The sequence below is a fragment of the Trachypithecus francoisi genome, unplaced genomic scaffold (assembly GCF_009764315.1).
Source record: "Trachypithecus francoisi isolate TF-2019V2 unplaced genomic scaffold, Tfra_2.0 Lachesis_group0, whole genome shotgun sequence".
Classification (NCBI taxonomy): Eukaryota; Metazoa; Chordata; class Mammalia; order Primates; family Cercopithecidae; genus Trachypithecus; species Trachypithecus francoisi.
In genome coordinates, this window is record NW_022681453.1 from 66,940,697 (window position 1) to 66,954,077 (window position 13,381).

The following is a 13,381-nucleotide window of genomic DNA, read 5'->3' on the forward strand; positions in this document are numbered from 1 at the left end:
GAAAAGATTGATAAATTAAACTTTATTAAAATAAATAATAAAAATATCTGTTTATCAAACAATAACACTAAGAGAGCAAAATGGCAAGTCACAAGTTGAGGGAAGGTACTTTGAACTTGTATAATCACAAAGGCACTATATCCAGGACACATAAGAAACTTGCAACTCCAGTAAGAAAAAGATAGAAAAGTGAATTAAAAAAAAAAAAAATCCACCAAGACTCAAGAACAGATATCCAAAAGTTCAAGAGTCTGATAAACATGAAGAAGTGTTCAACACTATTAGTCATTAGGGAAATGCAAATTAAACCACAGCAAAATACCATCTCACACCCACCAGCAGAGCTATAATTGAAAAGACTGTTAGCTCCAAATGTTGCCAAGGATGTGGAACAACTAAAAATCTTGAACACGGATAATGTGTAGTGTTGGAAATCTGGAAAAATCTTTGGCATGTCCTACTAAGTTTGAACATACGCATACCACATTGGTTATCTATTGCCGCATAACGAAGTACCTAAGACTTAATGATTTAAAACAACACACATGTTTCCTCACTGTTTCTGTGTGTCAGGAATTTGGCAGCAGTTTGGCTGTATGGTTTTTAACTTAGTGTCTCTCATGAGTTAGAAGTCAAGATGGCAATTCTTCTGAAGACCGGACTGCAGCTGGAACATTTCTTTTTAAGATGGCTCACTCTCTTGATTATTGGCAGAAATTCTTGGTTCCTCACATGGGAGTGAGCCATCCCTTCTCCCCATGTGGATCTTTCCATAGTACTGCTTGAGCATTCTCATGACCTGGCAACTGACTTTTCCCAGAGTGGACAAGGAAGAAGCTATAATGCCTTTTATGACCTAGGCCTGGAGGTAATACACTACCACTTCTGCAATTCTATGTATTAGAAGTAAGTCACTATGTCCAGCCCGCACTTGAGGGTCATGGATTTAGTCTCCTCCTTTTGAAGGGAGGAGGGTTGAAGAATTTACGGACATATCTTAAGATCACCATACATATCCTACGACCAAACAATTCTACCCCGAGCTATAGAAGCAAAATGGGTGGGCGGGTGACCTCAAAACAATGTAACATGTAGAAGAATGCTTATAGCATCATTGTTCATAATAGCCAATTAGCAGAAACCAAATGTCTATTAATAATAGAATGGATAAACACATTGCAGCATATTCTAATACAATGGAATACTATTCAGAAATGAAAATAAACTACAAATACATGCAAAAACACAGATGAATCTCACCAACATATTATTAAGCAAAAGAGATAACCCTCCAGAATGTGTACTACATTGTTGTTTTATATAAATGTTAAAAGGAGGCAAAACCAACCTAAAATATAAGAAGTCAAAATGGTGGTTACCTCTGGAGAGAAGCAGGAGGGAATAACTAAGCAGGCTTACAAGAGAGTTACAAGAGGGAGCTTCTGTTCTATATTTTGTCCTGAGTGGTGGTTGCAAAGGTATATTTACATTGTGATAGCTTGTTCAGCCATACATTACTGATTTGTGCATATTTCAGAATCATCTTATACTTCAGTTTTTAAAAATTGTTAAGATACCAAGGAAATAAACAGCACTCATCCACAAGAAAGAAAACAAGTATGTGTGCAATTTGGCTTGAAAGTATCCAGTGTGTAATACCTGCTTTAGACCCAGGGTTGATATCCTATTGCATTTGGGCTGCTGTAACAAACTACTATAGACTGGATGGCTTATAAACAACAGAAATTTGTTTCTCATAGTTCTGAAGGCTGTGAAGTCCAAGATCAAGGTTCTGGCAGATTCAATGTCTGGTGAGGACAGACTTCCTGGTTCATAGATGGCTATCTTCTCGCTGAGTTCTTACATGGCAGAAAAGGTAAGAGAGTTCTTTGGGGGTCTCTTATAAGAGCACTAATCCCATTCATGAGGGCTCCAACCTCATGACCTAATCACCTCCCAAAGATCGCATCTCCAAATACCATCACCTTGGGGACTAGGTTTCAACATTTGAATTTGGGCGGACAGAAGTATTCAGTCTCTAGCAGTTGATAAGTGCAATCTGTGGCAGGCCTCAAAGCATATAGTTGTAATAAACTTTGGTGGTAGCATCAGGCTATTCCCGCAAAGTATGAGCTGTAGAATGTTCGTTCTGAAAAGACCTCTGGATCATTTGATCCAGAGATTTTTCAAACTGACCTCCCTGGCAGAGACAACCCCTTAGGTACTCCACATGATGCCAAAACTTCTCAGAACACAGTATGAAAACTATTGATCTAGCTAACTCCCTGGTGCTACAAATAAAGAAACTAATATTTAGAGAGACTGTTACTTGTTTAGAGTTATGCAGCTACTTGTGGCAATGTCTGGAGATTCATTCCCATCTGAATGTAATATCACAAGTATGTTATGCTGTTCTGGTAGAGAAGGAAGAAAGGGGAAATGTTACACATCTCAGGGCCATGAGCTTTGGAGTAGATACTCTCCTAGTCTGTCACTCTAGGTGATGAAAAAGAGAAAGTTAGCAAAGAGAAGCTGAGATAGAAAACATGTTAGAAAGTGTTCCACTTAGGGGCTGCTCCGGGGAATGCCCTATTTTGTCACCAAGGTGCAAGACATTCTGTCATTCAACTCATGCTTTAACTAGCTTCTCAGCTCTGGCTGCACATTAGAAGGGAACTTTAAAAAGATCCTGCTTCCTGGGCCTCCCCAAAGACTAATTGAAACAGACTTTCTGGAGTGAGCTGAAAAGAATAGGATATTTTGATCCTCATTGAGCTTAACCGAGATGTATGTGGACTGACTTCATCATATCCGAGTAGCTCTGACTCTGAACATCAAACTGAGCCTTGCCAGAAGAGTAAGAAACGGAGAGAGAGAGAGAGAGAGAGAGAGAGAGAGAGAGAGAGAGAGAGAGAGAGAGAGAGAGAGAGAGAGAGAGAGAGAGAGAGAGAGAGAAATCCCCTTTGCCTCTTTGTTCTGGGACTGAGCTCACAGACATAACGAAAGGGAAACCATTAAAACCATCCATAGTTGGCTGCAGAGTGGTGGCATGATTCAACAGAAGGAATTCACATCCACTAATCACAGCCTCTTGCATTTTGGTCAAGAAGAGGTTGCAAAGAGATGTGGGGATAGTGGCAACTGGCAATGCCAGGGAAGGGGAGAAGCATGTGGCTGAGTGGTATTGTGTCTGTTTCCATACTGATTGATAATTTTCTCTCTCTCCCTCCCCTCCCCCTGCTTCATGTTGTCAAAGGAAGTGGTGGCAAACTTCAGACACTCTACCTTTGTTGCTATGACTTGAGGACTTGAACCTCTTCTCTGTGGCTCCAGCCCTAGGAATGCAGCTCCCATTTATCCTTGGTTTCTCCCTTATAATAAATCTTAGGCTGTGCATGGCAAGTGCAATTAAAGTTCCTTGGTTTTATAAGTGGCCTTTGGCAGACCATGGAGTCTACACTTCTACTTAGAATGGGTGGATCCTAGCAAGACTTTTCTCTGAGAGAGGTCACCCTTAGAGATACTTTAGTTCACCATTCCTTTTTCCAGCCAAGGGAGCCTGATATCTTCCTAACCTGGATTCTTCTCCCCTTTGAAGTGTAGAATGCCAGAAGTGAAAAGAACCAAAGAGATTATTACCTCCAGTTTCCATTTTGCAGATTAAAAACAGACTTGAATAAAAGTGATTTATGTAAGGTTACACAGTATGTCAGGGGACATATCAAGGCACAAACATACTTGGTTTAATTCTACAGTAAAAGGTCACTAGTTTTCATCTTTAAAATATTTATACTGATAAAATATGAAATATGCCAAAGATACATAAAAGTACATAAAATAATAGGCACCATCTATCTTATATCACCTAAATTTAAATGATTTTGCGTGTCTAGTGTGTTTCATATTTAAAAAATAAATAAAATGTTAAGGATTCAGCTAAAGCACCCCCAATCCATCTCTCTCCTCCCTCCCTCCTTAGGGGTAGCAACATTTAAGACTGGAGAGTCCCATTCCTCTGAATATATATATATAGACAGAGTGTCACCTGTCGCCCAGGCTGGAGTGCAGTGACTCGATCTCAGCTCACTGCAACCTCCACCTCCCTGGTTAAAGTGATTTTCCTGCCTCAGCCTCCTGAGTAGTTGGGATTACAGGTGTGCACCACCACGTCTGGTTAATTTTTGTATTTTTAGTAGAGATGGGCTTTCACTATGTTGACTAGGCTGGTCATGAATTCCTGACCTCAAGTGATTCACCCACCTCTGCCTCCCAAAGTGCTGGGATTATAGGCATGAGCCACCACGCCGGCCCCCCTGTATATTTTTATACTCTGTTCTGCATACATATGTATCTTCCATAATACTATATGATATTATTTTGTCTTAATTAGCATAATTCTCTAGCCTTTAACAGCTTCTTTGTTCATACATTATATTTTTAATATTCACCCATGTTGTAAATCTAGTTAATTCACTTTAACAGCTGCATCCGTGAATAAACATTCTCATCCGTGAATAAACACCACCCTATTGGTCTATTATTCCTCCACTGTGAAGTTGTTCCCGAGTTTTGCACAAATTGCTTTGCAATGAACATCCTTGCACATGTAACTGTGTCCAACAATTTGAGTTTCTATAAAGACCTTGAAGGGAAATTACAAGGTCCTAGGATATGTACACCTTTAATTTTACAAGATATTGTCAAATTGTTCTACAAAGTGGTTGACTCAATTTACACTTCTCACATCTTTACCAATACTTAGCTAGCTCAGACTTTTACATTTTAACCAATTTGATGGATATGAAATACCATTTGTTGTTTTGGCTTCCATTGTCCTGATTACTGGTACAAGTTGAGTGTCTTCTAATGTTTAATAGTGAATCAGATTGCCTCTTATCTGAATTACATGTTTATCTGCCTTAGCGGAGGGTTGTCTTCTATTGATTTTTAAGGAGTTCTTTATATATTTCCAGTTATAACTTTTTTGCCTTTTTCATGCACAGCAAATATCTTTTCCCAATTTGTGACTTTAAAAAAAGTTTTTATGTAGTCTTTTGGTTATATAACTTTTTAATTTAATATAGTTGAATGAGAATAACAAACTGTTTTTCCTTTCACACAATACTTAACTTCTGACACAAGATATGAGGGTATTTTTTCCATACCAAGCAGTTTTCCACTTCTTGGTGGACACCAAGTGAACATCCTACAGTTTTACTCAATTCTAATACAATTACCTGGAGAAAGCATCAGATCCCAAACGTTAAGGGTTCAGCCCCATGAGACTGTCCCTTCCAATTTCAGATGCCAATTGCGAGTCAAGGTTATCACCTATGCCTCTGACCATCTGGCTATAAATTGGAGGTACTCACAACTGCCTCGTCAGGTTCAATAATTTTCTAGAATTGCTAACAGAACTCGGGTAAACAGTTTACTTCCTAGATTACTAGCTTATTATAAAGCATACAACTCAGAAACAGCCAGATAGAAGGGATGCGCAGGGCAAGGAATGGGGGAAGGTAGGCCCTCTCCAGGTGCGCTGCTCTCTCAGCAGCTCCACATCCTTTGGTGCTTTCGGCACCATGAAAGCTCTCCAAACCCCATCCTTTGGGGGTTTTATGGAGGCCTCATTACACAGACATGATTGATTAAATCATTTGTCATTGGTGACTGAACTCAATCTCCAGCCCCTCTTCCCTCCCTGGCACTATGCACCCCCATCCACAAACTATCTAGGAGTCATCAGTCATCTTATTAGCATATTTATTAGTCCATTTTCACACTGCTGATAAAGACCTACCCAAGACTGGGTAATTTATACAGAAAAAGAGGTTTAATGGACCCACAATGTTTCGCATGTCCGGGGAGGCCTCACAATCACGGTGGAAGGTGAAAGGCTCATTTTACATGGCATCAGAAAAGTGAGAAAGGAGAGCCAAGCAAAAGTGGAAACGCTGAATGAAACCAACTTAGTCACTACCCTGAGAACAGTATGGGGGAAAACTGCCCCATGATTTCATTATCTTCCCTGGGGTCCCTCTCACAACATGTGGGAATTATGGGAGTTACAATTCAAGATGAGATCTGGCTGGGGACACAGCCAAACCATATCAGCATACAAAAACATAATTATTACTCCAGCGATTCCAAGGGTTTTATGTGCCAGGAAAGGGAGACTAAATACATGTTTCTTATTATGTTGCAGTAGTTTATATATCAGTCTTCCTTAATGAGTTATTCTTTTTATTTTCTGTTGAAATTTTTATTCTTTTCTTCAAGGCCATATAGGTATTCTACAGTATTTTCTTCTAAAAGGTTGAAGTTTTTGCATTTAACAATGGGATTTTAATTAGTTTGGAATTCGTTTTGTATGTGGTATAAAGACAGAATACATTTTATCTTATAACATAAGAAAAATCAATTGTCCCGGCCTCACCTATAGAGTAGTTTATGGTTGTCCCCCAGAATTACAACGCCACCTCTGTGATATATCAAGTCCCCCATCTATATGAGTATCTACTTATGGAGTTTTACGTTCTACTTGTCTGTTTGTCTATCCACGTGCCAATGCCACACTTTCCACTGCTCTAGCTTTCTAATTTTGAAGTTTGATAATGCAAATTCTCTCTCTTTCTTCTTCTTCCAAATTGTCTTGTCTATTTGCTACCCTATAATTTCCAGTTAATTTTAGAAATGGTTTGTAAAATTCTGAAAAATTATTCAGATTCTTATTAGAAATACATAGAATTTGTTAATTTGGGAAGAATTGTCATCCTTAATGATACTGAGGGTTCTTATCCAAGAACACAATGTATCTTTGCATTTATTTAGGTCTTTAAAAAAATGTTTCAGGCCGGGCACAGTGGCTCACGCCTGTAATTCCAGCACTTTGGGAGGCCGAGGCGGGTGGACCGCTTGAGGTCAGGAGCTCAAGACCAGCCTGGCCAATATAGTGAAACTCCGTCTCTACTAAAAACACAAAAATTAGCTGGGCGTAGTGACGGGTGCCAATAATCCCAACTACTCAGGAGGCTGAGGCAGGAGAATCTCTTGAACCTGGGAGGCAGAGGTTGCAGTGAGCCGAGATTGCACCACTGTACTCCAGCCTTGGTGACAAGAGTGAAACTCCATCTCAAAAAAAAAAAAAGTTTCATTGAGAATGCTGGCTTGATACTAACTTAAAACAGTAACAAAGAAAGAAAAAATATTTTTAGTAACTCTTCACAATTTTCTTCATGAAGCTATTCCACATATTTTGTTGGACTTATTTCTAGTTACTTAACAGATTCATTGTATATTTTAAAATCATATCTTCCAAATATATGTTGCTGGTATATTCAAATGTCAGTGACATTAATATATTGATCTTGTTTCCAGCAACCACTCTTGTTAGTCCTTATATATAATGTGTAGATTCTCTTAATATTCTGTGTAGATAACATAATATTATCAATAATATTTTTACTTTTCATTTTCAGCCTTTTAATTTGACTTTATAATTGTATTGGCTAGAATATCCAGTATAATGTTGAATAAGAGTTGTAATAATAAACATACTTGTTCCCAGACCCCTTTCATTAGCTTCCACCACCTCCTGCTTTTAGCCTTACTCCAAGATTGTTTTGTTCTACGCCACTAGCCAAGAAGTAGGTCTCTCAGTCCCTGCTGACCCAGACTTCCCTGCTGACCCAGACTTCCCTGTACAGGAATGCAGCTCCTACAAACCTCATTCAGCCAGTTGCACTTAATAAAGGTGTCCAACCATCCTCAGGAGTTTTATTTGGATGGTCTACTACTCTCTAGTGCAATGTGTCTGAGGTGCTTAAAAACCTTTTATTCTTTCTATATGTTTGTGTTCATTAAAGGAATCACCATCCATATAGGGTCAATAGTCAGAGACCTATATCCTTCTCTCAACCCCCACACTAATTGATCATCAATTATATCAGTTCCACCTTCTACATATCTGTCAAAATATTATCTCTTCTCCATTTCCAACACTGGTTATTGATTTGGGCCCTCAGTTCTCCCACCTTAACTATAGTAACAGTTTCCTAACTAGTCTCCCTATCTTTCATCTAAATTCCCAAACACCTTTCTTCTCACTACTGCCAAGTTTATCTTTCGAAAATACAATTCTCATTATGCCTCTCCAGGTTCAAAATGCTTCATTGGCTTTCCATTGTCTCCTGCATGAAGTCTTAGTTCTCCAGCTGGTCATACAAACTCTTTATTTATTCTGGCTAGCTGTCTAACACACCAGCCTAGCAAAACTAAAGTGCTTATTGTTCAGCTATGCTGTTTATTGGTGCTGTGATTTTTGTATAGGCTGGTCTTTCTGCTTGGATTGCTCTGGCAAAGTCATATTGATTTTCAAACCTAGAGCAGATGTCCCTTCCTCCAGGAATTATTGATAAAGAGTGCAACAAATATTTATTGAGTACATCTATATTTCAGATACTATGCTAGATGCTGGGAATACAAAATGCATAAGACATAGTCTGAATCTTCTAGTGTCAATCAACTACTTACACTTCTTACCTCCCCTTAGCTTTAAGTGCCTGGTGCATGATTTTTACTTACCTGATTCTTCATTCTTTTCCATGTATGTCTACAAAATCTTCTCCATTCTCGATAAATACTGTACACATATAAATGTACAAATATTACATTATTCTCAAATAGAGATGCACATATATAGTATTCAGAAAACACACAGTATTCAGAAACATTCATAGACACAGTTTCACCTAGGAAGTATGATTGTAAATGATGAGATAACAGCTTAGTACTTTGTTGTCAGATCCTAGCTCAGTCAACACACAGAAGCATTGTACAGCTAGGGTGGTGAAGAGTATTGTGTTCTGAAAATAGATTGCCTAAATTTGATTCTCATCTCTGCTACTTACAAGCAGGGTGGCTTTAGGTAAGTTAATGAAACTTTGCACCTCATCTGTAAAATGGGGACAGTGATGATACCTGCATCACAGTGCAGTTCAATACAAATTATTGAATTTGTATTTACTTCAATAATGAAAGTGCTTGGAGGCTAGTCCGACCATAGTGAGTTATCTCAATTGGTTGTCCCCAGTCAGCTCAGATAGAACTCCTTGTTGTCTTCCCCCATTCTCACTAGCACACTTAGCTAGTCTTTATTAAAAAGTGTCTAGAATAGTGCCTAGCACAATGTGTTTAATACATGGTAGCTATTATTATTTTGTATAGGAGGAAGTCACTATCAGCAGGTCAAGTGATTTTTACTTTATATCTAGCAATGGAAGAACTGCTGTTGTTATGAGCCAAGTGCATACTCTTATCTAATCTTTATTGGACCAATGGCACGTGGGAAGAATGACTGGCCCAAGAGAGCCCAGAGCTGTGGGATTCAGTTTTCCCTTATGTAGAGCTAAATAACATATGTGGAAAGAAACTGTATTAGCACACATTGACAGAGCCAGCTAGCTGTAAATACAGACAGATGGAAATATATTAATAGCTAGGTGAGGGTCTATAGTGTAACAGCTAAGAGCACAAACTCTGGAGTCAGACCACCTCACCTAGGCTCATTACTCTGCCATTTACCACATTGTAACCTTGAGCAAGTCATCTCTTTGTACTTCCATTTCCATATCTATAAAATGGGATGGATAATAATGGCCCTTATTTCATGCAGTTATTGTAAGAAAGCATGTGAAGCACTAAGAATTGCTTGGTACATAGTACATAATAAATGATGAAGAAAAAAGATGCATGCAGTAGACAGAGAAACGGGTGAAAATAAGTCATCTAAGTGTTCACTTCAAGAGAAGCAATGAAGGTAGATGTTCAACTGGATGAGTAATTCCCAAGGGAAAAATAAGGAAATTCTAATTCTGATACACTTGAGATAAACTTTATTAAAGCTATTTTTCATTTGTTTATCTAGAAGTTTCCAACTTATCATCCCAATTATGTTTGGTTTACAGCACCAGGATTTCCCAAAATACGTTCCATGGAGCATTTGCCCTAAACCTTATGTGAGAAAAAAGGGTTTTGTGGCTGAATGACTTTGGGGGAATGCTGAGTGCCATATTTCCTTCTATATTCAAATGTACATTAACACTCTAAGGTTTAACATGTCCTGAAAAAATGTTTCATTTAGTTTAATCCAGTATTTCTTGAACTGACTTAATAATAGAGCCCTTTTTTCATATACTATGTATTAACATTCCAGGGAACAAACATGGGAGAAACGCTGGCTTAGATGAATATTAAAATGGCCTTTATACCAAAGCGGGGGCTGAGGGGTATGCGGGGGAGGTGTGAGAAGGATAGGGCTCACATTTCTTTTTAGACTGGAATTGAGCATTTGCTGAAGACTGTTCACAAACCCGGAAACTATGCAAATCCCTCAGGATCACAGACATCCAAACATACACAGTGTTGCTGGGAGTATGTACAGGATCTCCAGAGGGGGTTGAGGGACACGACCCCCAACCCTCACACTGCAGCTTCCTCCTCCTGCTGCTGCTGCTGCTGTGCTAGGATCCCTCCACGGAAGACCTATGAGGCTTCTAAACATTTTACCATCTATCTTTGGCCACACACTTCCTGAATTTATTCTCTGGAAGAGAAGAGGCCCACTGGGGAAAAAAGAAGCTAGATCCAGGAGGGAACCGGGAGAAGGAAAGACAGGGAGAAGAGACTGAGTTAAGATCCTGCATCAGATCCAGGACAAGGATGCTCCTCTGGGTGGAGGCTACATGAAGGATATCAGCAACACAGGGTAAGGGGCCCTCTCACAGCAGAGCAGGGCAGGACATGAGCTCAGGAGAAATGATACTGACTTCTAAGGTTAGTGACCAGCATGGGAGCTTCCTGAAACTGGGTTTAATGAATTTAATGAATGTTTATTCATTCATTTTTCTTGAAGAAAAATGTGATGGCTGGTGGACTTTCTGCCATGGAAGGAGAGACTGAGATTACATGCTACGTGGCCTGGTGCAAAGAGACCTAGAGTCTTTGCAAAGCAAAAGGTCAAAACCTTGATCTGGCAAGGTCAAAACCTTGGTAGGGGCTGAGGTCTGTGAGTGGCTTCTCAGTGACAATGAAGGATAAGAAAAAATAAAAATAAATATACCTGCGTGAACAATGCCTGGCTATGGAAAGCGGCAGGAGGATGTTTTTAAACTCCCATAACTATATTTTTCTATAATATTTTACTTTTATAGTTGTAGAAACTTGAGTCAACTTCCCTAGTTTATCTCTACCTTCTAGAAACAAATCTTTATTTTAATTAATTTATTTATTTATTTATTTTTTCGAGACCGAGTTTCGCTCTGTGGCCCAGGCTGGAGTGCAGTGGCACGATCTCCGCTCACTGCAACCTCCGCCGCCCAGGTTCAAGCAATTCTCCTGCCTCAGCCGCCCGAGTAGCTGAGATTACAGGAGCGTGCCACCACGCACGGTTGTTTTGTATTTTTATTAGAGACAGGGTTTCGCCATGTAGGCCAGGCTGGTCTCGAACTCCTGACCTCAGGTGATCCACCCGCCTCGGCCTCCCAAAGTGCTGGGATTACAGGCCGTGAGCCACTGCGCCTGGCCTAGAAACGAATCTTTAGTTTCTAGAAAATCTGAACAGACATTACCTGTAAACTTCATATTACTGTGTTTTTAGTGAAACAATGTTTTGCAAGTATTTACGAGGGAATGGAAATATAACGCAGGAAACGCACCCTAGAAAGTTATATCCACATAAGTTCTAGAAGGAGAGGGGGATACATTTGCAGGGGGTGAGATTTCCCGAGAACTTCTGGAGGAAAGAGGGAATCTTCTCGTCGGCGAGGTGGGGGACGGTGTTTCACCGAGCGGGAGGCGGCGGCAGGTAGGGAAGGCTGCCTCAGTCCCCCGGGAGCCGGGGGCGGAGCAGGAAACGGCGGCGCGCGGAGCGGGAGGCGGAGCCGCAGGGAGCGCCGCAGGTAGGGACGAGCCGGGCGGCACCTGCCCCGGGACCTGAGCGGACCGTCCCTCCGCGCTGCGCCGAGTGAGGGGAAACCCGAGGGGTTCCCTGGAGAAGGTGGTGCGTCCTGGGGCGGCAGCTGAGGAAGAAAGACGCAGTGCCCCGAAGCCCCGAGCTGAAAAGGGCCAGAAAGGGGGCGGCATGGCATGGCCCAAACTGTCCGCACCTTGGCTGCTGCTTTGCACTTGGCTCCCAGCAGGTGAGCCTTGGAAAAATGGTACCCACCCTGGACCCAAGGAGACAGGAAGCCATTGTGGCCTGGCCTTGCAGAGCTGGCCGCGGGCAGGGCAGTGGAGGCCTGGGCCGCGCTCTGGTGGCGCTTGGCATGGGCGCCAGGAGGTGCGGGGACTGGATCGAGTTTCTACCTGTGGGAACCTGTTGCTTTCCTCTTTTGTTAGTCCAGGCCCTTCCCAAACAGGTGCAACTAAGAAACCTGGAGCCTTTGAGCTTTCCTTCCTACAGTCATTAGGCACTTCTTGATCTCTGAAGCTGAACTGATAGGGGCAAAAGCACCATTCTTAAAAATTCCTAATTACTTTTTCCTTTCATCTGATATGGTGACAACCATATTGACCCAGAAGTGCATATGTTTCATTTCTGGGAGGTTATAATATGTCCTCAGTATACAAAGCAGCGTTTGGCCAGAGTCTGAATCCATTGTGCAGGACCACAACGTGTGACTCTGTGCTAACCATATTCAATGTCACTTTTCTACTTTCTTTGTATCCAGTCACTGCCCTTACTTTACCCCTTGATCATCCCGCATCAGGTGTCCAACAATCTACCCTCTTAGGCTTCATTCTCTTACCCTCCACACCAATCTCTCTGTTTTGGAAAACATGATTTTGTGTATCTCTGTGTGTGGCCTGGAAATCTGCCAGAAGTGTGTATCTCCACGAGTGAAACCAGGTCGGAAAGGGTAGCTGAGGGACGGAATGAGCAGGCTCTTTCAGCTCTTTTCCAATTAGGATGTAGGTGTGACCTTGCAAAGAAAATTTATAAGTTCCCTTGGAAGCTCCACCCTGTTTTATTTCATTTTACCCCTCCCCTCCCCTCCCTTTCGGAATAGCTGCCCTCTTACCTCTAAGTTGTCAGTGGAAGGTAACTTAGAGTTTGCTCACAGACCAATTTGAGTCTTGTATTTTTAGGTTGGGAGCAGATGCAATATGAAGGTGTGTCGGCAGAATGTTCTTTTTACAAGCTCAGTAAGACATAAGAATTGCTCAGGTATAATCAAATCTCATTCAGACAGGATTCTACAATAACTTAAGCATAATGCTGAGAATAAAGGGGAGAGAGGCTTGCAAAAGGGTAAACCCTGTCTGAAGCTGACAAGACTAGATGTTGGACACCCACGATGCACAGGGAAATAGACTAACCCTC

General features: G+C 41.0%; 1 protein-coding gene across 6 annotated transcripts in view; it reads left to right on the forward strand.

Annotated features, from left to right (window-relative positions):
- The window catches only part of ILDR1 (immunoglobulin like domain containing receptor 1), a 90,793-nt gene that overhangs the window by 39,490 nt on the left and 37,922 nt on the right, over positions 1 to 13,381 (forward strand). For 2 of the 6 annotated variants that reach the window (XR_004437082.1, XM_033211047.1), the window contains exon 1: positions 11,938 to 12,197. Coding sequence is in view for 5 of the 6 variants with exons in the window: in XM_033211047.1 (XP_033066938.1) it covers positions 12,140 to 12,197 (58 nt within the window). In the remaining variant the exon portion in view is untranslated. Of the gene's footprint in view, positions 1 to 1,760; positions 1,877 to 11,934; positions 12,198 to 13,381 lie in introns of those variants that run through there. The other 4 variants (XM_033211044.1, XM_033211045.1, XM_033211043.1 and 1 more) reach the window with 4 other exon arrangements.